The sequence below is a fragment of the Apodemus sylvaticus genome, chromosome 17 (assembly GCF_947179515.1).
Source record: "Apodemus sylvaticus chromosome 17, mApoSyl1.1, whole genome shotgun sequence".
In the NCBI taxonomy this organism is placed as follows: Eukaryota; Metazoa; Chordata; class Mammalia; order Rodentia; family Muridae; genus Apodemus; species Apodemus sylvaticus.
Window position 1 is genome coordinate 65,084,002 of NC_067488.1, and position 27,875 is coordinate 65,111,876.

Consider the following 27,875-nt stretch of genomic DNA (forward strand, 5'->3'; position numbering starts at 1 on the left):
TTGTACATATAAATGGGGTATTCTGTGATTTTTGACACTTATTACATAATGGGTAAAGCCTGTCTTCATCCTTTTATTGTTTCTTTATGGTAAAAGAATTCCAGTTCTTCTCTTCTACTTCTTTGAAATGCAGACCTTCCTTTCCTTTCCATGCAGTAGCACAGGAGAACCTATGGTCCCAAACACTGATCAACCTTTCTCCATTTTTCCTCCCCTATGCTCCTTTGATGCCTCTAAGTATTATCTGCTGAGCTTGATCAAGACCAGCCTTGGCTTGTCCATGCGTGAGATCATTTAGTGCTTGTCCTTCTATGCCTGGCTTATTTCATGTAATGAATGGCGGTGAACTCTAGACACACTTGGCAGGTTCTGTTTGTTTTAGTGGCTGATTAGCATTTAGTTTATGTGTGTACCATGTAGTCTTATCCATTCATTAGTTGATGGACACTTAGGATATTTCCATTTATAGCTTTTATGAATGGTACTGTAGTAAATAAACATGGCAGAGTGGTTTTATTTTGTTAGCTTTTCATTAGTGCAGATGTACAGAACAAGTTGCAAGCAGTGCCAGAGACCTTGGAGAAAGGAGAGGAGCAGGAAGAAAAGAAAAAGATTGTCTTTAGAGTGTAGTAAATGGGGATGGAGAGACAGCTCCATCCAAAGGACCTGGAGTTCAATTCCCAGCACCCACATGGTAGCACAACTGTTTCTAACTCTAGTTCCAGGGCACCTATTACCTTCACACAGGCATACATGCTGGCAAAACATTGATGCACATTAAATAAAAATAAATAATTCAAAAAGAAAAAAAGAAAAAGAAAGAAAAGCCATAGTGAGCATCTTCTCGGCAGAGCCTGTGGCAGGGGATGGGCTCATCTCCAGCACCGCCTGCAGCAGGGGACAGCTCATCTCCTGACCTTCTGTCCTCCACCTTAGGGCATACCACCCAGCCCTGAGTCCATTTGCAAGCACACATACACGCCCCAGCAACCAGTCAGATGATTGGTGCATCAATGGATAATCCACTGATGACTTAAACTGCTGTCTCAAAACCTCCCAAAACAGACTTTAAAGACCTCTTGAGATCTAGAGCAGAGTTGCCTTTTCCGTGTACTGAGGAGTATTTAGGGGCTTTACTTTTAATTTTTTGAGGTATCTGTACTGTTTCTCTGACATGTGATGATTTATATTCCCACCATCAGTTTCTATGGTTTTGTGTTTTGATAAGTCATTGTGGTTAGAGTGAAGGGTCTCATGGTTCGTTTCCCTTGTGTTTGTTTCCTGGTGACTGACGATGCTGTGCCATATTCCTTCAGTCATTTGTATGTCTTCAGTGAGGAGATATCTATTTAGGTCAGTCGCCCATTCTTGAATTGGTTATTTGGGTTTTGCTTGTTGAGATTGTGGTGTCCAAGATGCCCTGAATATTAATCCTCTGTCAGCTGTACATTCTACAGCTAGCTTCTCGACCTTGATAGTTGTTTCCACTGCTATTCAGAAACTTGTCAGTTAGTTAGTAGTTTGCTAGCTAGCTAGTTAGCTGTTAGTTTCCTGTGCTTTTTGGAATTTGCCCTAAAAAGCATTACACATTCCCGTGGCCCAGGGTATTGTGCTGTGTTTTCTTGGAACAGTTTCATATCTCACAGCTGAGTTGCATCGTTTTGAATTTGTTTTGATTGTTGAAAGTCTACTTGTAGGACATCACTTGTTTGTTTTTGCATCTTCTTCAGGTGGCTGGAGATGCACTTGTTCCTTCAGCTCTGTGTGTGTGTGTGTGTGTGTGTGTGTGTGTGTGTGTGTGTGTGTGTGTGTGTCTGTGTCTATGTCTGTGCCAGTACTGTGCTATTCTGGATGCCTGAGTTCTGGGTTTTTATTTCAGTGAGCACTTTAATTGAGTCAGTGAATTAAATATGGATTCATATCCTTTGATAATGGCAAGTTTTCCTGTTTCTTCCCTTTGTTTTGGTTTGAATTTTTTTCCGGTCTCCTTAGGGAGTCTTTTTTGTTGTACTCAGACCTGCTGAGCTCCCATCAGCCCTTGAGGATTTTGTCAGGCTGTTTTATGACCTGCTACCAGCTGTTGAGTTGCTGTCTTGTCTCTGGGGGATGTTAATATTTTTGTGTTTTTAGTTTTTCCTACTCTTTTGTGCAGTTGTTACTTTCTCAAATGTTTGGGTATTTTAGGGTTTCCTCTGTATTTTAAGAATAAGATGGGACAGTGGTGTCTCTCACCTTCAATCCCAGCACTAGGGAGGCTGAGAGAGGCAGGCCGATTTCTTAAGTTCCAGGACAGCCAGAGATGCACAGAGAACTAAAAAACTAAAAAAACTTGAAAAACTATCTTGAAAAACTAAAAAAAGATAAAATATGTAAGATAGAATATAATATTCTGTTATAGGTAGCTGACAGCTATAACAGAAAGACAGGTCATGGATTGGAGGTCAGTGTGGGCCTCCTTCAAGGCCCTGTCTCAAAATGCAGTAAAGCTTGTGAAGGTGTCTGGCTTTAGTGATCTCCAGAGAGCTGGCTTGTTTATGAGTAGTCCCCAGTACCCCTTCTGCAGGGAGGCTCTGTCCTGGTTTGTTTTCTCACTTTTTGCAGGCAGGCAGTTTTAAGGACAGTTAGCATGAGAGGCTCGCATTCTGGGAATGAGACGAGAAGGCCCCCGTGGCTCTTACGCCGCTTTCCACTCTCCATCTCCTACACTGCCCAGCTTGTAAACCTGGATGTTTTGTTTCTTAAGAAAATAAATTTCTTTATTGAATTTTGGTCCTTTTTTTGGTAGGATATAAACTTTTCAAATTGTTTGGTTTTCCTAAAAGATAATTTGTTCCTTAAAATGTTTCTATTAATATAACTTAGACCAGCATGTGAAATTGAAAATTCCAGAAAAAAATAACAAAGAAGTTTTGATTATTATAGTAATAATAATCTTTAACTTTAAGATATAAATATAATTTTAAAAAAGAGCAGGAGATGGCTGTGGCTACAGCTGTGTCCAAAGGCGAAGCGTGTACGGGGCCCTGAGGGTAACCTCGAGAGCTCGCAGGGACACCACCTGACTCTGCCCTCCGCCAATGTTTCCATTGTTTTTGAGACAGGTCTCTTTGTAACCTTGGCTAGCCTAGAACTCTACATAGATCAGGCTGTCCTTGAACTCAAAGTTCCATCTGCCTCTACCTCCCAAGTACTGGGATTAAAGGCACATGCTTCTCAGATGAGCTGTGGGTTTTTTTGGGGGGGGTTGGGGGGGTTTATAGAAAAATCATATACTTCTCAATTGATTTTAAAGTTTGTTGAATAACATTTTGAGAAGTCATGTTTAAAGAGTCCACAAAGCAAAATTTTCAGTGAGTTTTTGGAAGCTAGTAACCCCCAGACACAATATAGTCTCACCAGTACCTCAGAATGCTGCCCTGCCCTCTCAGTCAGCCTCTTCCCCTCCCTTCCCCTCCCATCCGCTCTGCTCTCCCCAACCTGCCATTGTCCTAATCAGGGTATTCTAAGTGACTTTACCCTGATAGAAGTCATATCAGACAAGGGGTTTTCACAACAGGGATTATGAGATTGATTTCTGGGGTTGTGTGTTCATATTATTGGAGTACAGAATTATGGTTACTGGTTTGTTCCTTCGGTATCCACATTTTCTTCCTAGTCATGGAAAGTGAGACTAGGGCCTTGTATATTCTGTGCAAGTGCTCCACCCCCAAGCCTCCCAATATTAGGTGTTAAGTCAGAATTTTTTTTTCCCTTTTTCTATGATTGACTCAATCACAATTTTAGTAATGTCTTCACCTCTTCCTTTTTGTAAGGTGTTTTTTTTTTAACATCTTAGTTTCACCTACTTTTATGTATATGTGCCACAGATATGCACTGCCCAGAGAGGTCAGAAGGAATCAGATTCCCTAAACTGTGAGCCAACTGACATGGGTAATCAGAACCAAACACGGGTCCTTGGCAAGATCAGGCTGCTAACCACTGAATGACTCTGCAGCCCCTTCTTCAGTTTTTTCCCCAGGACTTTGATGAAAATAGTGAAGTTGTTGGGTATTCGCATTGCTCTGTGACTTGTCTTCCAGATGTTAAAATTGAAAGTTATCTCACTAAAGCCCAACTTGAAATAATTGTAAAGTGAACATTTTGTATCCTTGCATTGCTTTAGTATTGATAGTTGAGTGTCGTCTCTTCCATCCAGCAGACTCCTCCTCATCTCAGCCCACAGCTCTTCACTAGTGACACTCCCATCGTCTCCTTAGTCACAGCCACACCAAGGCTGAGTGTGACCTTTGTGGTAGAACATTCAAGTTCATAGATGTGATTGTTGCTTGCCGACAATTTTCTGATTTGTGAAATTCATAAAATCCTGAATGAAGATACAGAAATGCACTGTGTAACATTCTGTGGATACAAACCCTGACCAGCTAAGGCGTCAGCGGGGTGTGGGATGCGGTTGGTCTTACTTTACTCATCAGGGAATCATATTAGTTGATGGCTAGCTTGAGCCTCCTTCCTACAAAGCTGTATTAACACTGGCTTAGGTGTGAGACTGGAGTTCTATTTTAGTTGTGTAATTGTGTAAGGAATCTTAACTATGGCCCTGGAGACTGACAATCTGTGTTTCCTTTTGTTTTCTAGATTGTTAAAGAGACATGAAAACAACTTATCAGTGCTAGCCATTAGTAACATGGAAGCTTCCTCTACCCTTGCCAAATGCCTTTATGAACTTAACTTTACAGTTCAGAGTAAAGAACAAGAAAAAGACTCAGAAATGCTGTAGTGAATCCTACCCCACTGACACAGTGGGGGCTCAAAGTCAAATACATTTCACATACTGTTACTGAAGAAAGCACCAAGTCTTAATGGAGCAGAGACCATAGAATGAATTATTTTGTGTCCTCCCATGATGCTGAGAGGAAGCTTCGTATTCTGATCTCTGAACGAATCCCTTTCTTTTCTGTTAAAAAAAAAAAAAAAAAAAAAAAAAAACATCTAAAAAGAAAAAAAAAAAAACCTGCTGTGGGATTGTCGACCAGCTTATCTGCAGGATGTCTCGGATCTGGCCAATCCTGATGGAAACTGGTATGATCAGAATTCTGTACCATCCACATTGGAATATACATGGAATAGTGTAAAACCTACGTGAGCAGATGAAATAGAAGCATTAAATATTTTTATCTATATCCAAAAAGGAGCACATTTTTATATTTACAGAACCATTTAAGCTGGTTTGAATAACGACAAAGTTTGAGCACACCTACCCCCAGCTTCAGAGGGGCCACCAATATCTAGCTGTGGATTGTGTGTTTTGTTTAGAATCAGTAGCTTGGTTTTCTTACTTGAGCCAATATATTTTCACTTATTTATTATCATAAAAATTTACCAGTCTGAATAGATCTTGTAAATATCTGTGAATAGAATGAACAGCGTTCACACCACTGCAGCCACTGGAAGTGCATTCTGTGCTGTCCTGGAAGCATTATTGGTAGGCTCTAAAGTTTTCTAGACTTTCCTGTCAACTGTAAGTAATTGTGATATATTCTGCGCAGTGGATGAATACTTTAAATTTGTGTAAATACTTCTGCAAAGGTACTGATGCTGTAAAGTCAAAACAGTTTTGTGGAACTGTGATTTCCCCCACCCCTTTTTTTGGTTTCCTTGGACCCCCCCTTGGGTTTGGTGGGGGTTTGTTTTTGTTTTGTTTTGTATTATACACCTTGTAGAACTCATTTTGCTGGCTGAAAGAGTATGGAATAATATATCTCATGTCATTTTTGTAGAAGAAAAACTATTTGCTTTTTTTTTTTTTTTGGTTTTCCCTGACATGTATCCACTGTAAGCATTTGTCATGTGCAAGCTCAGAGCTTGTACAGAATTTTTTGTATTTGTAAATTGGTTTAAATACATGGAATTTTATACAGGTTTTCTCCTGTGTTATATATGCATTATGTGCAGGTATGATATTTTCTTCACTACTTTTTCTATCTTAATATAGTGTGGAATTTTATTGTATTATTCTTCCATTCTTAATACTGTACCACATTCCTGCTCAGAAACTGCTCACTTCCTTAAATCGTCTTTTCCCCCAAGCGTGAAATGTATCCACTATAACTGCCTATTGCCTGTTCTATTAGCATCCAAAAATGTGGAAGGCCTCCCAACCACCATTTCTGCTGTGTCCTTAGGATGTGCAGTAAAAATATAGACCTGACAGTTTATGTTATAGAATGGCTTTATTTACTTTGGTGACTGTTTATAGTTTTTAAATAAAAGACTGAACATTTTCTTGAGTCCTTTATTTCTGAGTCTGCTTAAGACATTCTAAAATTTAAAGTCTAGCTGAAGGCAAGGTCAAACGGTCACCTAATTACTTTATACTTTGTGATAATATTGGAGAAGACAGAAAGGTGCATCACGTGGCAGACACCATGGTCACAGTAGGAAGGAGACCAAGTTTTTTGTTTACAATAGTATAAACAGTAATCTTGAAAGTGAGACAGTTTGGCGCTCAGTTGCCTTACTGTGTGCCATCCTCTGGCTGGAAGCTCTTGTTCAACTGTAGGTTTCAGCTTAACTTGAATTCAGGGGCAGATTCTTTGCAATGAGCTTCAGTCTGAGCATCAAGTTTGCTTAAATTCAGAGGCAGATTTTTTTTGTAATGAGATTCAGTCTGGACATACATTTTAAATACCTTGATTCACTAATTAGTACCAAAAATTAATTTCTCCCCAAGGAGCATCTCTGCCTGTGCATTCAACTCTATCTGTTAAAAAAAAAAAATGTGTGACATCCAAACTTGGTATTTTCAGGTTGGTGGTGTTAGACTTCTTTGCCTTAGACTGGGGTTGCCCAGCAGATACCCTGTGTCCAGGTACCTTAGTGTATCCCTCAAATATTGCCAGGCTAAAGGTTCCTAAGGACAGACAATTGTAGAAATTTATATTCACTGTGTTTATCTAAAAATTTGAGGTTTTCTGAAATAATTTTTGTAGAATTGCTGTTTGCTTGTCTTCAAGATACCTTTTTCCTTTCAAAGCAGGAAATTACCACGGTGGTTAGCCTTTAGTAGCAAAAACGGCAGGTTTAAGAAAGTGACTTCCAGTCACCATCCTGTCACCTCACTGAATTGCATCCTGTAGTTGTAGATTTTGTGTTAAATGTATAAATGTGTCTCTAGTGCTTTTGAGCAATGGTCTCAGCAGAATTTTCTAAATGTATTTGACCTGATGAAACCAATTTCTAGCTTCCCCTAGGCTCTCCCTCCGACAGCTTTACCTGACTAATGGATAACAGACTTGGTGGGTAACGCGGTTGAAGTGCTCTTGCAGTCCAGGCCCTGCAGAACCCTCGCAGTCATGAAAAGGTGCTCCTTGCTAGACAGAAACTTGCTGACTTCCAGTATTGTTATTTTTGTCAAAAGTTCTGTAAATACAAGCTTTAATGTTATCTTTGAGAGATCTATGTAAATAATAGTCAACAACATAGAGACTGTACAATTCTGTGTTATATATGTGCCTAGTGCTCTGTTGGCACTTAATAAATTTTAAGTAACAAAACTGGTGATCATATAGTGAAGGCATATTTTTCTTCCGACTTGAGAAAGGATATGACTATATATTAATGAGACTCAATAACCAAGTCACACATGAAAATTTGTCTCATTACTTTATAGCCATGCCATGTATGTTTTTTAAACCATAAAATGACAATAAAACTGATTTTTGAAATGAGTGTTTTGGATAAGTGACTTCTGTCCTGATCTTATACCATAACTAAAGTACTGAAGACAAAATATGAAGCTCTTCTTCAAAAGAGTAGCTGCTCAGAAACAAGAGTGAAGCTTGAGATCAGCCCACAGGACACCTCACACTCTGTTCCTGGTTACCTTTCGATACAGTAAGAAGGCACCATTTATGGTCAGCTGGTGTTAACCACTCTCACACTGCACAACTCTTGACTAAACTGAAGCTTTCAAATACTTGGAATTAGCTTCCTTCCAAGGCCACAGAGCAGAGGGGACCAACTAAATTACCAGCTGGTTCCAGTCTAGCCAGTAAACTTTTATCTAGCAAAGATTTCCATTCCCTGCATTGGTTTGAAAAAAAAAAAAACTAAATACAAAGGAACAGTAACAATGTAAGTGGATTCATTTCCTTTGATAATAGGAGGGCGAGATAGCTTGGTCTGAAGATGCTTCTAACACAGGCATGAAGATCTAAGATAGTGCCCAGAACCCACGCCAACAAGATGAGGATGAGGACTACACCCAAGGTTGTACACAAACAATTGATCATGGGTTTGCAGCTACGATCAACATTTTAGATCAACCAGGACACAGTGAAAGCCATACAACATTACTACTTTACAGCAAACCATAATCCAAGCATTGCTCACATAGAAGGTGACAGTTCCCCAAGGCTTCATATCCCATCAGATATGCCACAGAAACAATTAGTCTGAGACGGTTCCTTGGCAGCTTAGATATTCATCTCTAAATACTGCTTTTTGACAGTAGTATGACTCACTGGCACTGCTGAAGTGGCAAGATTAATGCAGCTGAATAGTACGCACTAGTAGAGTTTAGGTTGGTTTTGTCTATTATAAATGACCCTGCACATGCTGTCTCCGCATGTGCTTGGGTGTGTGTTTCTACCATGTAGTTACTTGTGTTTATTGTCTAGTAAATTATTTTCAATGAAGCAGTTTATGGTGACTTACAAATCAGGGCCAAACTGGAATCTAGGTTATACTTGCTAATGGCAGAACAGTCCTCACCCTCCTGAACAGACCCATTTTGTTTTTGTTTTTTTTTAAAAAAAAAAGAAAAAAAAAGTTCCTTTGGGAAGCTTGTAATGGCACTAAGGTGTGGTATTCCATCTGTAGTCAGGCCTTTCGTCCCAGCACCCAGGAGGCAGAGGCAAGCAGATCTCTCAGTCTGAGGTCAACCTAGACTACACAGTAAGTTCCAAGACTACATACATCCTATCTCACAAGAGGAATGGAAGAGCAGATGAATGTTACCGTCCCAGGATTCAACAGTAACAGAACTGAACTTTGACTAGTAGGGCAGCAGCCTGAGTACTCAGACTAATGAGTGATAGGCATTTCATTTCGCTAGGGAGAGGAAAACCAAGAGGGCCATTCAAGCATGCTCCAAGGTTACTGGAGTGTCCTTCAGTAGCCTGCCTCACAAGCTAAGGGAAATGTCACAGGGTAAACCTAGTACCAGCTGTGTTTTGAGATGGCTCGTGAGGATGACCCTGGCCTCACAGGCAAGAAGGACAGGCTGAGCTGTCAAAGGATCTGAGTGCACTGGTGTGGTGGGGCAAAGGCCTGAGTCCAGCTAATGAGAGTGCAGGGCAGTGGTTAATGCAAGGTCATTCTCAGCTACACAGGACGCTCCAGGTCCATATGTCTATGTCTATACTACGCCTATGCCTAAGGAGACATTTAATTTCGCAATAAATATAAAAAGCAATGTCACAATGATTATGGAACGTAAAACTCTTAGACAACATTTTCAATTAGTATACACACCCTACTAACTGGTCGGTTTCTACAGTTCAGTTGTACCAATTGTTCAAATATCGTGGGGAAAGTTTGCCATCTTTTTTTTTTTTTTTTTTTTTTTACCATTCTTTTAACGTGGTTAGTGGGGCCTTAACCCAGATAGTTAGCAAGATTAGAATTAGAAGGTTAGAAGCCTGTGTTCCCGCACTCTCAGGCTGTTGCTGCTTTGGAGTCTTTCAGACAGGCTGCTGTCTAGTGCATCTGCAGAGGACAGTCAAGCTCCACATGGTTTTGTTTCTTGGATGCACCCTGGGCTTGATCTGCCTTAACACAGATCAAGCTTAAGAACTGCATTCTTTAAAAAAAAAAAAAAAGGTCTAAATAAGTATGTACCTAGACTACAAAGTTACATTTCCATGTTTGTACAAGAGATGAGAAAGCCTGAGGTGACTGCACAAGCTGGAATTGTCTAAGGAAATGTTAAGGCATGCCATTCGATGCTCACAGCAACTGCAGAACAGCTAGGCAGCTTAGAGAACGCAGGTTGTAAGGATGGTTACACACTGCACTGGACCTTAGTTTTAAGGCCACGATTTCCCACTTGCCTTCAATTAAGATGATTCTAATTCACACAGGACTAAGAATGAACTCCAACTGCTTAGGATTTGGGAACCACTACTTGACCATTAACTGGACTTTCGGCCATAAACCTATAGAATCCCAACCATCAGCTCCCTGGTCCTCCACCACGTCATAGACCCTGGAGGGAGGAGGTGAAGGCCGACTCCAGTGTAGGAGCGCTTGGCTCTGCAGTGCCTCCAACCCTTGTCCCTTGACTCTCCAAGTAATAAATAAAGTTTTGGAAGGTGGGGAATTATATCTTGATCATATTTTTCCCACTGTGTAGACACTAAGGAAAAATACAGAGGAATAATCTGATACTGCCCCAGAAGCAGCTTCTATTTATGGTTGGAAGTGAGTATTCATGTAGTTTAACCTAAGAATGTGAGAATAAGGCAGGAAGATTGTTCATCTGAGGCTAGCCTGGGAGACTACAAAGTCCTGTCTCAAACTAGAGTATTATTATACATTGTTTGTGAAAGTATAACACCTGTAAGACTTAGGGTTTTGTTGTTGTTTTGTTTTTGTTGTTGTTGGGTTTTTTTGTTTTTGTTTTTTATTTTTTTGGTTTTCGAGACAGGGTTTCTCTGTGTAGCCCTGGCTGTCCTGGAACTCACTGTGTAGACCAGGCTGGTCTCAAACTCAGAAATCCGCCTGCCTCTGCCTCCCAAGTGCTGTGATTACAGGCGTGCGCCACCGCCGCCCGGCAAGGCTTCGATTTTCAAACTGCCTTTCAGGACACTGTACGGGCTTTTAACAAAGCTGGATGAGATTGTATTGGCTTGTAAGATTGAAGTTTGACTTAATCACTTGAATTGAGCTACTGAGAAATGGTTATTTGTGGTGGTTTCAACCCCCAACCTCAGTGCTGGGAATCAAACTCAGGACGACTCCACAAACGCTGGGCAAGCCTACCTCCAGCCTGCTTTGTTTGCTATCCTCAAGGGAAAAGCCCAATTTAAAGCTACCTCCGCCAATCTCAATCTGTTAAAGGCACCTTAGGCTTGGGATTGTCCCGGTATTTTTGGCCAGAAACTGCATCAGATACTCCAACTCATTTGTTCTCACTCCCTCCTGGCCAACGAAAGTGTCGGCACTGCTCTTGCCCTGCCTTGCTGACTCCTGGTCTATTAACCCACCAGATGGGGTGGAGGGCACTACACAGCCGACCTCACCTTACACCCCAGCTCTACACACACTCATGTATTTCCCTTCTACCAACACACCATCTAGCGTCTTGCTAGTATCTCCCTTGTTTAATAAACAGAGTAACTACACTACGACTACTCCAGTACCTAGGATGAACTACACCATGAAAAGGCGGTGCATGGAAACAGCATGTGTATGATTCTGTTGTAGCTGACCTGGTACAGAGGAAAAAGACAGCCACTCTGAGGGGATTGAAACCGGTTTCAATCACCTAAACCAAGAGGTCTACACACAAACTGTCAAGGCCTGTACTGTCCTTAATGTCGAAGGTTTTCCACAGCCATGATGCAAACAAAGCCTGGATGAAAACAAAATTATCTTGTGTTGGGCCAAACATGAGAGGGAAGTGGCTTTTTAGAATCTGGAGAAAGAAGCACAAAGGAAACTGTAGTCACAAAGATGTATGTTTGAGAAGTTCTATCCATCTTCCTCTTTTCCTTTCTTAAAATGCAGATCTGCTACCTAGTCAGTGAGAGACGTAAGAGTCCTCCTACAAGACTGCCCATATAGCAGAGCACACTGGGAATCCATGCAGATGCTGTTGGTTTCAGGAGGCAGCTGGTTAATTTTGAGTCAATATTCATAGAAGCTTGAAAAAAATTCTCATTCTTAATTATGCATGTTTCTGAGGGTGGGTATGTGCACGGCAGTTACAGGCAGGTGTGTGCTTCATGATGTGAGTTCTGGGACCTGAACCCAGGTCCTGTGTTCGAGGAGGGTACAGAACGTGTCTTAAGTGCTGAGCCATTTCTCCAGTGCCCCATACACATTTTTAAAGAAAATGGTACAGCTTTTTAAAAAGCAACAAACAAATGGATTCAAAATTGAAAGTTTCATACTCCAAGAGTATTATTAAAAAGGAAAAAAAAATAATCCAGGCTGTGGCTTGTCGGTAAAGAACTTGCCTAGCACTTATGTTCAAAGCTCTGAATTAAATGTCCAACATTAACAAAGGGAAAAAGTGCAGGGGCACAATCAGACACATGCTTGCCTCCCTCACTCACGTGCCAAACGAGCTGCATCCTCCTCCACCTCAGTCACTCGTTTCGGCTGCTCTTCTTGAGAGTTATATACCAGTCAAGCACAGTCTTAAGTGTCTAAACTGAATCTGGCGCCATCACCAAGTAACCATGAACTTAGAGAGTGGTTCATCTTTATACATTTCAATTTTCATAAAAATAACAGAATTGGCTTTATATATTAAACAAGGAGCACAAAGGACATAGTAAAAGTCAGTAAATATGTGGTTGCTGTACTAAGGCAATATCAAGTTTAACAACATGTGAAGAATCAAATCCTGACACATAAGAGGTGTGTGAAGATGAAAAATTAAATATTCATAAAGACCCTATGAAGAGGTCTTAATCATGTTAAATACCAACATCAAAAGCAGAAATAGGAGCTGGAGAGATGCCTCAGCAATTGCTGCTTTCAGGACTGGGGCTGGGATCATAGCACCCACAGGCAGCTCAAAACCCTGACACTCCAGTTCTGGGGAATCTGAGATCAGGCATGCACGTGGTGCACAGAAAGAAAGGCCAGAAACACAGACACAGGGTAGATCCAAATAAATTAAACTCCTCTAAGTATAAATTATCTAGACTTAAAATATGAATATTCCAAAATTCAGTGCACCAGAGTACACAGAAATAGAAGGTATAATGGTCAATCACAAAGGGAGTTCACGAGCACAGTTAAAAACCAACCACACGTGGCCTGACACTGCTTACAGGGAACATAGTGTCTACCCATACTGAGTACAGGACGCATCTTTGTCCTATGAGGCAGGCACAGAGCAACCCAGAGCAGTGTTCACAGCAAGGAAAGGGACATGAATGCACTTTGCCACAGCCTCATAAAACTAGTTTGACAGGAACTGGAGAGATGGCTCAGTGGTTAAGAGCACTGACTGTTCTTCTGAAGGTCCTAAGTTCAAATCCCACCAACCACATGGTAGCTCACAACCATCTGTAATGAGATCTGACACCCTCTTCTGGTGTGTCTGAAGACAATGACAGTATACTTATATATATATATATATATATATATATATCTTAAAAAACAAAAAAAAATTTTTTAAAAACTAGTTTGACAATGGAAAGAAACACTTTTTTTTCTGGTGTCTCTCTATAGACAAAAAAATAAAAAAAAATAAAAAAATCACCTTAAGTAAACCACACTAGTAATAATTGCAAATATAGTACTTTATAATTTGTGAATCTTTAGCAAAAATTAATGAATAGCCAATTCTTAAAGAAATTATTCATAAATAACAATAGAAAGTAAGTATAAAAATTTGTCTACAAAAATGCTCTCCTATAAACAGCTTTGGGTTGTTTTTGGAGAGTATCTTGTAACCCAGGCTAACATCAAACTCAGCTGATGATCTTGAATTCCTAGCCATCCTGCCTCTGCCTCCAAAATCCTGAGATCAAAGATACATGCCCTATACCTGGACAAAAACATTTTTAAGTAAAATGTTGTACTCCACTAATTTACATAATATTTGTAAAACTAATGTTAAGTATGGTGGTATATACCTTTAACACCAGAACTCTGAAGGCAAGGCAGGATCTCTGTGAGTTTGAGGCCAGCCTGACCTACATGAGTTCAAAGCTAGTCAGGGCTACATGGTGAGACCCTGTCTCCAAAACAAACAAACCAACAAAGCAAAACATCAAACAAATATGCAATATTAGGGACTGTTTTCAAAGTACAGAATACTATACAGTCACCAGTAGTCGAGCTGTCAAATTAATTTTTATTAAAACTGAATATTCTCAATACATTAATTGGAAAGAATAGGTCATAACATATAATGTGTATTGAAGCCAGGCTTGGAAGTTAACTTTGGTAGAGTTACAGATAATCTTTCTCATTTGTTTCCCAGTCTCTTCCATCTTTAGAAATTACTCAATGTTTTAAATTTCCTACAGTGATTATATAATTAGGAAAACTACTCTTGAAACATGTTTATAGCTAACTCTGTTTTTATTGCCTCGATAGTAATCATGATGCTCGTTACTTTGGTAAAAATCCAAGAAATAATTCAACACATTGGAAATGGTTTAAATTGATATAAAAGTCACCATTTCCCAGAAAACGTAATAAAATTTTAAAGACACTACTTTGTTTAGCAAAAAAATTTATTAGGATATATTACAGACCACAATCTGGTTTTAGATGTTTCAGCAGACAGCACTGCAACTCATGCTGCCATGTCTCAAACTCAGGACAGCCTCTGCGTGAGGCCACGTGCCTCTATGCGTGAGGCCAGCACAACACACCACGGCCATCTGAAGGCAGAGAATGGAGAAGATGTAGTGGTCATGACCAAAACAGCGACAACCACAAACCCTTTGGAATGTTAATAACGAGTAAGTACTACTGGGCACCTCCACAACCTCAAACAAGGCCAATGTGACTAGCAAGTTGAAGGGCCCACGGCTCCACAGGCCAAGTCAATACTGAGTCACGATCAAGAGGAACCTGCAACCCCCAAACTGTATTAAGTTCAAATGTGCAAAACTAATGTGGATTTCTAAGAAAAAAAGAAAAACCAAGAATGTAAAAGTAATGCTATTTTTTAACACAAAGCATGCGTTTTTTAACTCAGAATATATATCCAATATATTTCTAATCCAGTCAGAATATATTGTAATGTCAGAATATATTAGAAATACTGAGCTATTCTGAAGAGTTAACTATTCTGAAGCACTCTACCCAATGCCCTACCAGACACAGAGCACGTCCCTGTGTAACTTCAACAATAGTGGAGCTCCACCAAAGCATGACCTGAACACCTAACACGTAACCCACTTTTCTTCTCAATGTTAAAAGTCGTTTTGCAAGAGCTAAATGGTAAGTTAACTGCCCAGGTGTGGGTGGAAGGATGCGGGGACAACACACGCTGCAGCATTAATGAGGACAAACAGTGTCTGACACACAATTGTCAGCACAGGACCACAAGTTCGCACCACTGTCCAAGGGGTCCTGATCTGGAAGGAACAAGGCATGCCACGGTGTTGGGAACTGCCTTCCAAACTTCTTCTGCCCATAATCTAAACACAATCTTTAATTAAAAATGTAAAATGTTGCATCATTAAGTGTCAGAAATGTAGAAATGAAGACCAAAACAGTTTGGAAATGTTTTAGGATTATAACCATAACCTAATAAACCTTATCATTTACCTAGTGCAATCACTATGGGTTGAAATCACAAAATTAGCCTTCCCTTCAAAGCTTGCTGGAAAACATTATGCAGAACTGAGAGCCAGGTTGCCTGTACTCTAGGAAAGTACAGTCTCACAGAGACTGTCCCTGTGAGGGAATGGGTAGGCCTCACTGAGTTTGTTTATCCTGATCCATCACCATATTACTGGAAATTGTAACTGCAATTACAGTTTATCATAGAAAGATTTCCCTTTCTAGATGTCAGTGAAAGTAACAGTGCCATAAACTGTGAACTTACTTTCCATAAACATCAACATATTAACGTCTTGATGCTTTAAAAAAACAAAAAGCAATAAAAAAAAACTCTAGACCCTGATACCTATGCAAAAATAGCATTATTTAATTTTCCTTTCTTCTGTCAGACACAGTTATAATATCTAGAATTATGCAGCAGGGCAACCCATCAACAAATTAACACTTCATTCACTGGAAACCATTAGGGGACTTCTGAAATGTGAGAAGAATTTGACTCTGAGACAGATGAACAGCAGCCTCAAACCAGGGAAGTGGGCCTTGTATTCTATGCTAGTCTCCCGAAAGAATCATCACCACCTAGTAGCATTTCTCTAGTTGGCACAAATATTTTAATATCACTAATAAATAGAAGATATAATGAAAGAACATAGTTTTTTGTGGTTTTTTGTTTGTTTGTTTCCCAAATTAGTCTTCTAAATTCACCAAAGCTTTGAACTGGCAAAGTTGTAAAGTAGCGAATTAACCACTAATTTTTTTTTCTAGATTGGGAGAAGAGCACAAAAGCAACACACAGTGTGACCTTTATCTGGTGACAAAAGGGCGAGGAGCACCACAAGTTTGAGGCCAATTCTTACTCATGATGATTTGCTTTCTATCTAAGCCATTTACTCAGATACGTGCTTCACAAACACACATTTGGGACCTGCACTCGGCATGTTCTATTAATATCAGATATATTTAATAGCAATACACTGTTTAAATTTCTATAGTTAAAGGGGGCAAGGTCCTACAGATCATACTTTTTCAGCCTGACAGAATAAATGTATTATACATAGATAGAGACATCTCTCCGAAGAGGCACACACCCTTCAGTACCCACCCTAGAGCACATTCCTGATAAAATGCACATTACATTACACCCTTGGATTTCCCTTGAATTTGTTTTATTGGGGTTTAGGGTTAGATATAGAAGTTGCAGTGCACAGCATTATTTTTGACAAAACATCCTACAATAAAAAAAATAATTTTATCAAAACCAGATTTCCATCACAGTTGCGTATGATTTCAGTGAGGGTACAAGCTGAATTGCACTTTACAGACATCTCCACAGTGTCCTCGGCAGGGCTTCTCCTGTCAGCCTATGTTTTTTTCGGTAGACACAGGTTCTTCCAGAGTTTTCTTCTGACTTCCCTTCCGTGAGTATTTGTACTTGTCTACATAAGCTTTGACGAGATTTGCCACCTTAGTAGAATTTACTTCTCCACTCTTACTATGACAAACCTAAAAAACAAGGGGGAAGGGGTGTTTTTCACGCTCAGTGGCAAAAGGATGGCACTATGAACACCCGGCAGACAGCAGCTGGTTTTCATGTGCGCCCTCCTATCAATCATCAAAGGTAAAGGAACAGACAAAAGCAGGCTCTGCATCACAGCAGAGGGTTACAATGCTCCAGGCTGTGGCTACACTTACTTTGTCCACTGCCTTCCGCACGATCTCTTTGTACTCTTCCTTAGTGATGTCTTTATTCTGATAAAATGGCTTAATAGCCAGTTTCACCTCCTGTGCTGCTTTCTCTTGAATTTGTAATTTCTGATGAGAAAAAAATGTCATCATTATTATCTGCCAGACTTATGCTCTTCATATGCTTTCTAGAAATTTATGAAATTGAAAACAATACACTTTGGTATTTCAAATGACATAAACAAGACACATACACATATCAAACATTTCTAGAAATGATTAAGCAGTATTAGCAGTAACTCACCAAGCATCAATACCATCTAGACAAACTCCACCGTTTGAATTTCCAATCCCCAGTAAAACCCCCCTCCACCTCTCATGACCCAGCTTTCCCTTGTCTCTTTACTACATACAGAATTGGGCGGTGGCGCTCAACCTTGGACTTGCCTTGTCTGTCCGCGAGCTATCTGCGCTGGCTTCCACTGTAACACTTACTTTGCTTTCTGCCAATTTTACAGCAGCGTTAGAGGCTTGGACGTGACTTGATGACGAAGTATTACCAGAACTTGGTCCCTGAACTGATCCCGTGTTTGCTGGAGCTGCTGATGGAGCAGGCAACACTTGTGTATTCATGTTATTACTTACATGAGAAGCACACGGAAGGCCCTGTTTTAAAGAGTTAAGTATCTGTCAATAGAGTACTATACTCAAAAGACATACTTATGTATCAGAAATGATAGAAAAAAAGTGATTCAACCTTATTCTTAAAAAAAAGTTATTTTAGGAAACATATATAAAGGGTCAGTTGAAGAAAATTGAATGTATCCTTAAATACAGACTTTATTTCAATGTCAAATGTCTTTTAAACTATGTAGATGGAGACAGCAAAATGGCCCGAAGTGCTTGCCACCCAGGCCTGAGGACCTGGTTCAGTCCCCAGGACCCACATGACAGGGAGAACATCAGCTCCTAAGTTATCCTCTGACATCACAGACCCTCATGGTGTCTACACCACATCTACACTCACACACAGTAATACAAAACAAAATCAGTACAAAAATATAATCAGTATCAATAAATTATAAGCACCAAAATGTTTGCCAAGTATCTGCACTGCTGTCTCCCACAGTGATTCATCTCTTAGTGCAGGAAACTCAAAATGAAAATACAGCAGATGGTAATGAATAATGTCTATTCGAAGTTTGCCCACACAAGACTCCCACGAGTATTCACTAGTTCCCAACTACCTTGCTCCCAAAAGCCTCTAAAATTGTAAGAAAATTTTAAAGTGAGCTCAACCTTGATAATGAGAACTCACTAATTTCATCAGGGCAAACAACAGCAGAGATGTGCTGGACACAAGCACACAGCTTTATGGCTCTGGCCAATTTTCTGGAGATGGAAATGGGGATTAGCAGAGGATAATGAAAAAGGATTATGACGATTAATTTACCAAACATACTACTGTTTCTACGTCAAGGAAGCCCTGTCTTAAAACGTCTGTCCCTAGTCGCTGTTTATAAGGATTGTTGGTTTGACTCAAGCTAAGAACATACCTGCACTTGTCTCCCGTCTGCTTGGGAGGCGATGTAGCTGACGTGCTGGGATGGCGGGGGAGGGGGTGGTGGTGGCGGTCCCTGAGGTACGCTTGCAGGGGCAGCAACCTGCATAAGAGGTACTCCTGTGTGGAGATGCAGGGGCAGTGGAGGGGGCATGGCAAATGGGCTCCGCTGCATGTTCATCACAGGGGCGTGAACACCCACTGGGTATGGGAAGATGCCCATAGGCTGGTGCTGGGCACTCACTGGAGGCTGCATTACGCTCATGTGTGGCTGCATCATATTTACAGGTAGCTGAGAACCATCAACTTGGTTTGTTTGGTCTTTTAAGTTAGAATCTGTCAAAAGACAAAAAGGCTTTTATGACAACAAAAAACTGATATAATAAACACAGAATCAGATGGCAATAGGCTCAGGACAACAAGTCAAAAGCTACTTATTTAATCTTGTCATTTTAAATATGCAATCAACTTTTAACGACAACTAAAATGCTCACAATTACTAATGTCAGAGAACATAGCACACATCAACAGTAGCAAAGAAAGCTAAGAGGTGGCTCATACTTTTTTTTTTTTTTTGGTTTTTGGATTTTCAAGACAGGGTTTCTCTGTGTATCCCTGGCTGTCCTGAACTCACTCTATAGACCAGGCTGGCCTCCAACTCAGAAATCCGCCTGCCACCACCGCCTGTGCGCCACCACCGCCTGTGCGCCACCACCGCCTGGCTAGGCTCATACTTTTTAATCCCAGAACTCAGGTAGACCTTTTTGAGGCCACCCTGTTCTACTTAGAAAATTATAGCAAGGGCTACATTAGGAGATACTGTCTTTAAAAGGAGAAAAGAAAAAATTAAAATTACTAATTCAAAAGACTAGTTTAAAAAACAATCACATAAATAAATTACAGAATTTGAACCAACTGAGTACTTAACAGCTTTTTCTTTTTAGAAACAAATGAAATACAGGTTAAATTATGTATAATAACATTCCAAACTCCTCTAATGTACAAAACACCACATAAAATATTTAAGCCTTTGGTGAAATTTGGTGCTAAAGAAACAAACAAAAACAAACAAACAAACAAAACCAACCTCATTTATCCAGGTGGTAGTGCACTCAGGAAGCAGAGGTTTGTGAATTTGTGAATTTAAAACTGCCTGGTCTCTTCAGCCAGTTCCAGAGTAGCTAAGTCTACACCATGAAACCCTGTTTGTCTGTCTGTCTCTCTCTCTCTATATATATATATATATATACAAACACACATATATAAGTGTTGATTTACTATGCATTTGTGTAACTAAAAGTGACTTATGAACACTAGAATTTGGTTTAATGGTATAATTTTAGTAACTAGTGAGTTAAAGATCATTTCAATGCAAGTTGTTATAGTCACAGCATCTTTTTCCCCAAGTTAAACATTAAGAACAAGCAAAGAATGTTACCCTGCTCAGGTGTTTCCTCTTCCTGTCTCATCCACCCAGACTGTGGACCTGAAGAATTCCTGCCGCGCCGAGAGTAATAGTTCTGCACATCTGCTGGCAGAGTCTTTCTCACTGCCCAGCTGGATGCAGATGTCCACCCTGACCTGTCTGCTGGTGTGCCAAAGGACAGTTCCTGCTCACTTTTCCGCTTAGAGGGCTGCTGCTCCACAGACTTGAAAGAGTCGCTCCCTGAGAGGGGTGTACGGTTTTGCCACCTGTTCTCACTCTGGTCACTACAGGCAAAATGACCTCTGAAAGCACCTTTCCCACGGCTACCTCGACCACGGTTGGACATCCAGCCTGGGCCAAAGTTTTTAGTCCAAGAATTCCCTGAATTTTCATTTCTAGTTTCTTCCCAGTGGGAATCTTTTAACTTTTCTGGATTTCTGGTCCTTGGATCTGGCCCAGAGTTTATTTTTTCTGTTACCCAACTGGGACAGTCATTTCTATGCTTATCTGTGGAACTTGGATCATTAGTATCTGCAGTGATGTCATTTTTTTCATTTCTTGTATTTTCATTCTGTTTCTCTGAATCGTTCCTCCGGTACCGGTCATTTCCTCTGGGACACCTCCAACCATCGTTTGTCCGTCTTTCCTTCCACCGAGGAGAGTAATTATCTCTTTCATTTCTCCCGAATGATGAACTCTTACTTTTCGTTCTTAATCTTGATGGCGATCGAGAGCGAGATCTGGACCGGGACCATCTTCTAGCTCTCCTCTCTCTCTCCCGGTCTCTCCTCTGAGCATCTCTATCACTTTCTCTTTCTCTGCTCCGGGACCTAGACTTTTCTCTTGAGGAAGAATCTTTGACTCTGGACTGAGACCTCTGGTTCTCCCTAGAAGTATCTCTTCTTGGGGAATCTGACTCCGATCTTTTAGCTTCCCTAGCACTTTCTCTCTTTGGAGACCGAGACTGCCTCCTTTCTCTTGCTACATCTTTTTTCGGTGAGAGAGAACGAGATTTTCTCCGTCCTCTGGCAGACTCTCTCTTGGGTGATGGTGACTGAGAAGACTTCCTTTCTATTGCAGTCTCTCTTTTTGGAGATGGCGACTGAGCACGCCTCTTTTCTTGTGCAGCGTCTTTATTAGGAGACCAAGTTGTAGATGGAGAATGGAATCTAGACCTTCGAGTGCGAGGCTTTGGGGCTTTGTCCACTAGGCTTTCAGCTGGCAGAGCCACAGTTTCAACCTTCTCAACTGCAGGATCAGAAGAGAGCTTGTCAGAACTATGTGGCACAGAGTTTTCATTCAATTGTTTAGAGTCAGTATGTGCCGATGACTCTACTTCAGACTCATTCTGATCACTACAGAAGGAATCACACTCCATAGGCACTGTTTCATTATTATCTTCACTGAAATGTTTCTCACTCTGTTCCACCTCTTTATGAGGTAACTCTGCATGGATGGGATGTTCAACCAGAGAGTCTGTCTTTTCTTCTAAGGATTTATCCAACTGGGAGTTGTCAAGATTATGTTTTAATAAGTTATCTTCACAATCCTGACCAGCACCAGAACTTTCATTTTCTGAAGTGCCACAGGTTGGAATTATTTCTATATTTTCAGTTTCAATATGCTCAGGCAACTCAGTGTCTGAGCTGGGAACACAATGTCTGTCCAGTTTGTGTGTAATTTCACCCTCAGAAGATTCCATTTTGGGGCTCTCTACAGATTCTTCTGTGTTTACTGCAGAATCATTCAAATCAGTACTTTCTACTATGAGACTCTTCTCTGTTCTTTCAACACTAAGCACTGGGGTGGTGTTATCAGATACTTCACCCTGGGGACTGGACACTGGTTGGTGTTCTTCAGTGTCAGAAGATGGACATGTAAGAAAATCTTCAGGAGGACTCTCTGTACACACAAGTGCCTGTACCTCTGACTCTGAAACTCCAGACACCTGCTCTTTATTTTCTAACGGATCACTTGCTCTTAGAGAAGTATCTGTAGAGATATCATGGTCTACACATAACTCCTTAGTCTCCATCACTGTATCTTCTCCAACAAGCACAGGAGGATATAGAGTGCAAGATTCAGAATTTAAACTTTCTGTTTGTTCCTCAATCTCATGATTCTTGGTTTGTTCATTTTCTTCTGTTTGTTCACTGCAACTTTTCAAGCACTTAGCTAAATGATTCTCTTCATCTGTTTGAAGAGAGCAAATGCTACTACTTTCTATACATGACTGCTGCTCTATCTCCAACACGGGTGGAGTGTCAGAGTCCACAGTTTCTTCCTCTACTGAATCGCTAGATGTTTTTTCAGCAGGCAGTACAGATTTCCGAAGTTTCTTTTTCAATAAAGGTGGTTTTCTTCCTCTCCTTACAGACTTCCGTTTTGGAGCCTGTCTCGTTTGCTTTTCTGATTCAGATGTAGGAGAAATACTTATAGAGGAATTACTATTCCCTGGGGCATCACACTCAGAGTAGTTTGACACTGGAGACTTCTGGGGCTGACTGACTGTCTCAGCTCGTGTGTTTCTTGTGGACCTCCTTGTAGGAGCAGTTGCTGCAGGTTTTCGTCTTGATCCTCTGGCGTTTGATGTGCCTGAAGTTTGCTTTTTTTCTCCTCCTCCTTGGGTATGTGCTAATGCATATCCCTTATGAGAAGTACCTGACAATGTAGAAAAATAAAAGGGCTTTCGAAATGTGTTAACATAATTTGACTATAGTTAGTTTCAGAATAAGGAACTAAAACAACATACTTGTGAATCAAACACTTGTACCTCTAACAAATGAGTAATAGCAGATTTCATCAATGTCTAGGGGACAAGAGATTGGGATTCTCTCTTGTATGCCAGGTTAGCCTTATATTGATTATGTAGTCAAGGATGACCTTGCGCTCCTGGATCCTCTTACCTCCAACCTCCCAAGGATGGGATCACAGGCATGAGCCACACATCTCATCCAGCTGGGAGTCAGTATCTTTCTAATGTTACTGACATAAGGGTACAGACAGATGTATTTCCTTAGGTACAAATTGTTTATGAACTCTCATTTTCAAGGCAAAGGAAACAGGAAATGCTCCCCATGCATTGAGTATAAAGACTACTTGTCTATACTGAACTCACAGATGTGATTTGTAAAGAGCTACAGTTTAGACAATAGAACTCTAAACAAAAGACTTCTAGTCAGTTTTTCTAAGTCTTAAAAATGTAAAACAGATTTTCTAGTTAGAAAATTAAAGTAATTCATGAAGTATTTGCCATGTACAACATGCTTTAAAGAACATGCTGTGAAATGATAAAATCTAATTAACACACACACCATTCCAGGTCTCTTTTCTGTATAGTGTGGACATTTCACACTCACTCACCATTTCCCAGGATGGTAACTACAGACTCTAACCACCACTTGTAACACTAGACCCCTTACCCTAATCCTTAGCCAACCACAGCCCACTGCACTTCACGGTAACCACCATGGTAATCTCAAGTTCATATGAGTGTGATTAGGTTTATTGTCATGTCATGCCACAACTCTATTGCACAGCATAACTCTGCCCAGGTCCACACATTTCAATGGATGAGATTCCTTCTTCTTAAATGGCTGGCTATACAATAAACCCCTGTGCACGTGCACTGTAGTTGTCATGATTTTAAAGTTGCACACTGCCCAAATAGTCCAGAAATATGCAAAAATCACTCTGTCATTTATTCTGAATCATCAACACTCACATATTTATGAAAGCAAATGGAGCTAGTAATTATTATAAAAAAAAGTAAATACACAAACTTTTACCAAAATTTTCTAGTGATATGGTACTTGCTGGAAAAATCGTCCTTGGCAACACTGAGGAAACTAGAGAAAGAACTGCTGTCTCCACACTCCAGGATACAGAGTCAACTCTGAAAATTTAAGCAAAGATTTCTTTAGTTATGTGGTCTAAAAACCTGAACTAGGAATTAAAAACTACTACATTCTACAAGTGAGATTAACAACATTAAAATACAGTTCTTAAACTTTTTTGGCCCATTAACTAAACATGTAAGCTCAAAGTTATTCATTACCCAAACATGGCTACAAAATGTTTGCAAAGAAAACAAAAACAAAAATAAACCTTAAAAGCTTGTGTTAAAATGAAAACAAACGATTCTCTTTTAAAAAATGGAGTATTTTATACAGATTTTCCCCCAGGGCCTGGGGCGGGAGGAGCTGGGGTGGGGATGAAATGATGGCCTGTTTCAAGTACTCGCTGTTCTTTCAGTTTCCAGCATCCAAGCTGTATGGCTCACAACCAACTGTAACTCCAGACCCAGGAGACTGATGACGTCCCCAGGCCTCTAAAATGCACTCACACAAATGTGCATAAACTCTCTCTCTCTCTCTCTCTCTCTCTCTCTCTCTCTCTCACACACACACACACACACACACACACACACTAATAAATCTTCAAAAAAAACCAAAATAATTTAGTCTTTAAAAGAAGACTTTATCTTTTATCCTTTTCTGCTACTATAAAAAACACCAACTTTCAGGTACAGTTGATGTAAAGTATAAGTTCATTTAAGTATACAATTTGATGACTTTTAAATACACACACACACACACACACCATTTTCATTTCTCAGTAAGCTTCCTCTCACTCTTTTGAACCCTTCTCCTCCATCAGGTCAACTACTAAAGGAATCTTTATTATATGATTATACTTTAAAAGTCCTTAAACTGAGAGAGATGTCTTTTTCAGTTCTGAGGAATGGTGTGGAGCAGGTAAAGTCCCCAGACTGTCTGCATTCAAGTCCAACCACTTCTGAAGCATTTTCTAAATAAATTTAAGTCTCCTAACAAAAGACCACTTCAGTCAGTATCAGATGAGATTCTAGAAGAAATAACACTTGAAAACGAATGTTTAACTTGTGTAAGTACAAAATCAGGCAACTGTAAAAAATGGTTCGAAGTATAATATCTGTAAATCAGAACTCATTTATATTTATATCCACCATTTCTAAAGCATGAGAGCATTACATACAGAGCTCCATGACAATGACAGGCAAAGCTTGTAATGTAAAGAACAAATACAAAGCTCAGGAAATCCAGCATGCAGGCAGGAGCATACTCAGTAGCACGCATTTGGCACTGTACCAGCTTTGGGACTATTAAAAGGAAAGACAGAATTATAGAAAGTCCTGAAGGCAAGGGCAAAGCAAGCACATGAACAAATCATTATTTAGAATATGTTTGAAAACAGAAATATAGAAACAATGTTTCAGCAGATAGGTAGTACATAGGTAATCTTTATTAGGATTTATAACACCAAGCTTAACTTGTACAGAATTTCCTTAAGAATTTTGTGAGACTTTTGTATTTGTATTAGATATAAATTTCAGTCAATAATTTTTACCTTCCATTTCCAGGTAATGTATTAGGAAACCATGACAATTCCAGTTCTTGTCGTTTTTGTCTAATCAATGCACTGATTTCATTGACTTCTATAGATTCTGTACTAAAAAAAAAAAAAAAAAAAAAGCTTCATTAAAATTCTCAAAAATCTCTGGGCGGTGGTGGTGCATGCCTATAATCCCAGCACTCTGGGAGGCAGAGGCAGGCGGATTTCTGAGTTCGAGACCAGCTTGGTCTACAGAATGAGTTCCAGGACAGCCACGGCTACACAGAGAAACCCTGTCTCAAAAAAAAAAAAAAATTCTCAGAATTAAAAACTGAGTTATGACATGAATAGTCATAGTTTCCACAACCAGCCTCATAAACACTTTGAAAACAAGCCTATCTCTACCATAAGTAGACTTTTACAACATAAAACTGTATTTAAATGCATACTATAAAGAATCGCTTAGAATTCTATATTAAATGGCAGGATACTGTTTGCCTTTGAGTGTGCCTAAGTTGGTCTCAAACTTCCATCCTGTTCCAATTCTGACAAGGGCTGACAGAAAACATGAACACTGGGCAGAGCAGGAACTTGATCAAAGAGGTTTTTTTTTTTTTTTTTTTTTTTTTTTTGGTTTTTTAGATTTGTTTTTTTCAAGACAGGGTTTCTCTGTGTAGTCCTGGCTGTCCTGGAACTCAGAAATCCGCCTGCCTCTGCCTCCCAGAGTGCTGTGATTGCAGGCGTGCGCCACCACCGCCCGGCTTAAAGAGTTATTAAGACAGCCTTCAATTCAGAAACTAACTCCAACTTGTGAGAGAAATGCTTGCTTTTTTTTTTTTTTTAAGGTTTTTCAAGAGCCGGGAGGTGGTGGCACATGCCTGTAATCCCAGCACTCTGGGAGGCAGAGGCAGGCGGATTTCTGAGTTCGAGGCCAGCCTGGTCTACAGAGTGAAGTCCAGGACAGCCAGGGCTATACTGAGAAACCCTGTCTCGAAAAAATCAAAAAAAAAAAAAAAAAAAAAAAAAGGTTTTCAAGACAGGGTTTCTCTGTATTGCCCTGTGCCCTGGCTGTCCTAGAACTCAGAAATCTGCCTGCCTCTGCTCCCAAGTGCTGGGATTAAAGGCGTGCACCACCACTACATGGCTGAAAAGTTCTTACTTAGGACAATCATGTTCTACTTTAGTCCAAAAGAAAAAAATAAAAATGGGTGTGGTTATCTTGACAAAAAAAAAAAAAATAGATTTACCTCAGCTTTCCATAAAGGGAATAAGATGTTACTGCTTCTTGAGTACTCAGCCAAACCCTAAAAATATCACAATCCTGTTCTATTTTGTTGGCTCAATTAAGTGTGTGTGATCTTAAAACTTCAGTCACACAGACTTATACCCAACATTTACCTGTCACTCACATAGCCAAAGATTACAAAATCAGCTCTAACGCAGTTGTTTTAATAAATGCTACACAAATGCCTTGTTGCCCCAGCATATATCAAAATTATACTCAACAATCTACTTAGGCAAATGTTGTAGAACACCAAATAACTCACAAAAGTAACAAGTTCTCATGTTGCTAGTACTAGTTTGTTTTCTCAAAGCAAAGTGAGTTCTATCAACTTTATTGAATACAGTTTAAATTCCTACCAAAAGTCAATTATAACTAAAACACAATGTGCAACACCTACAAACCAAGGACAGCAAGGACTAACCAGGAAGCTCTATGGGTGTGAGGTCCCCAACTGTGGCTGCCACACCAAAACATACTGGACATGTCATTTCTGATACAAGAATCTGTACACTGATTTGATCTTTGAACCTGAAAATATAAAAAGTTGTTAATGAAACCAGAAAACAAAATTCTTAAAAGCAATAGTATGCACCTTATGCACTAAATCACCAAATAACTATTATGAAGAAAAAAGTTTTCCTTTATTTCAACAAACCTTATTTGTCTTTACTGTAGCATTTTTCTTCTCACCCATTTTGTTTGAAAAGTTTCCTATAAAACAAGCAAACAAAGAAAGCAAAACCTGGTTACTTGCCTCAAACTTTATTTCAGAAGCCTGTACACCTTTAACTTTGATAGAGAATGTCAGTGTCTAGAAGTGTTGCATCTCTAATAATATTTGCATTAAAAACTGTAGTTGTTAGCTGCACCTTATTAGACCACAGACAAAAGGAAAATACACAGCTACAATAAATAGAAGCAGTACACTCACAGCATCTGGGTAGGTTCTAATCAACACTTTCTATCACCTTAAGCAAAAAATGTGACATATAAGTCTTTAAGCT

At 39.9% G+C, this 27,875-nt stretch overlaps 2 protein-coding genes across 5 annotated transcripts in view; one reads left to right on the forward strand and one right to left on the reverse strand.

The window, feature by feature from the left end:
- Arid2 (AT-rich interaction domain 2) overlaps positions 1-6,281 on the forward strand; it is a 116,988-nt gene extending 110,707 nt beyond the window's left edge. The window contains exon 21 of the mRNA XM_052160851.1: positions 4,636-6,281. Within this exon, the coding sequence (XP_052016811.1) occupies positions 4,636-4,777 (142 nt within the window). The 3' untranslated portion in view covers positions 4,778-6,281. The remainder of the gene's footprint in view (positions 1-4,635) is intronic.
- Positions 6,282-14,078: 7,797 nt separating this feature from the next.
- Positions 14,079-27,875, reverse strand: part of Scaf11 (SR-related CTD associated factor 11) — a 51,809-nt gene continuing 38,012 nt past the window's right edge. For 3 of the 4 annotated variants that reach the window (XM_052161756.1, XM_052161757.1, XM_052161759.1), the window contains 9 exons: positions 27,527-27,582; positions 27,293-27,399; positions 25,602-25,703; positions 24,002-24,108; positions 20,226-22,874; positions 18,783-19,123; positions 17,674-17,892; positions 17,236-17,355; positions 14,079-17,046 (listed from right to left, as the gene is read on the reverse strand). In XM_052161756.1, coding sequence (XP_052017716.1) covers positions 16,900-17,046; positions 17,236-17,355; positions 17,674-17,892; positions 18,783-19,123; positions 20,226-22,874; positions 24,002-24,108; positions 25,602-25,703; positions 27,293-27,399; positions 27,527-27,582 — 3,848 coding nt within the window. In that variant the 3' untranslated portion in view covers positions 14,079-16,899. The remainder of the gene's footprint in view (positions 17,047-17,235; positions 17,356-17,673; positions 17,893-18,782; positions 19,124-20,225; positions 22,875-24,001; positions 24,109-25,601; positions 25,704-27,292; positions 27,400-27,526; positions 27,583-27,875) is intronic. The other variant, XM_052161758.1, reaches the window with a different exon arrangement.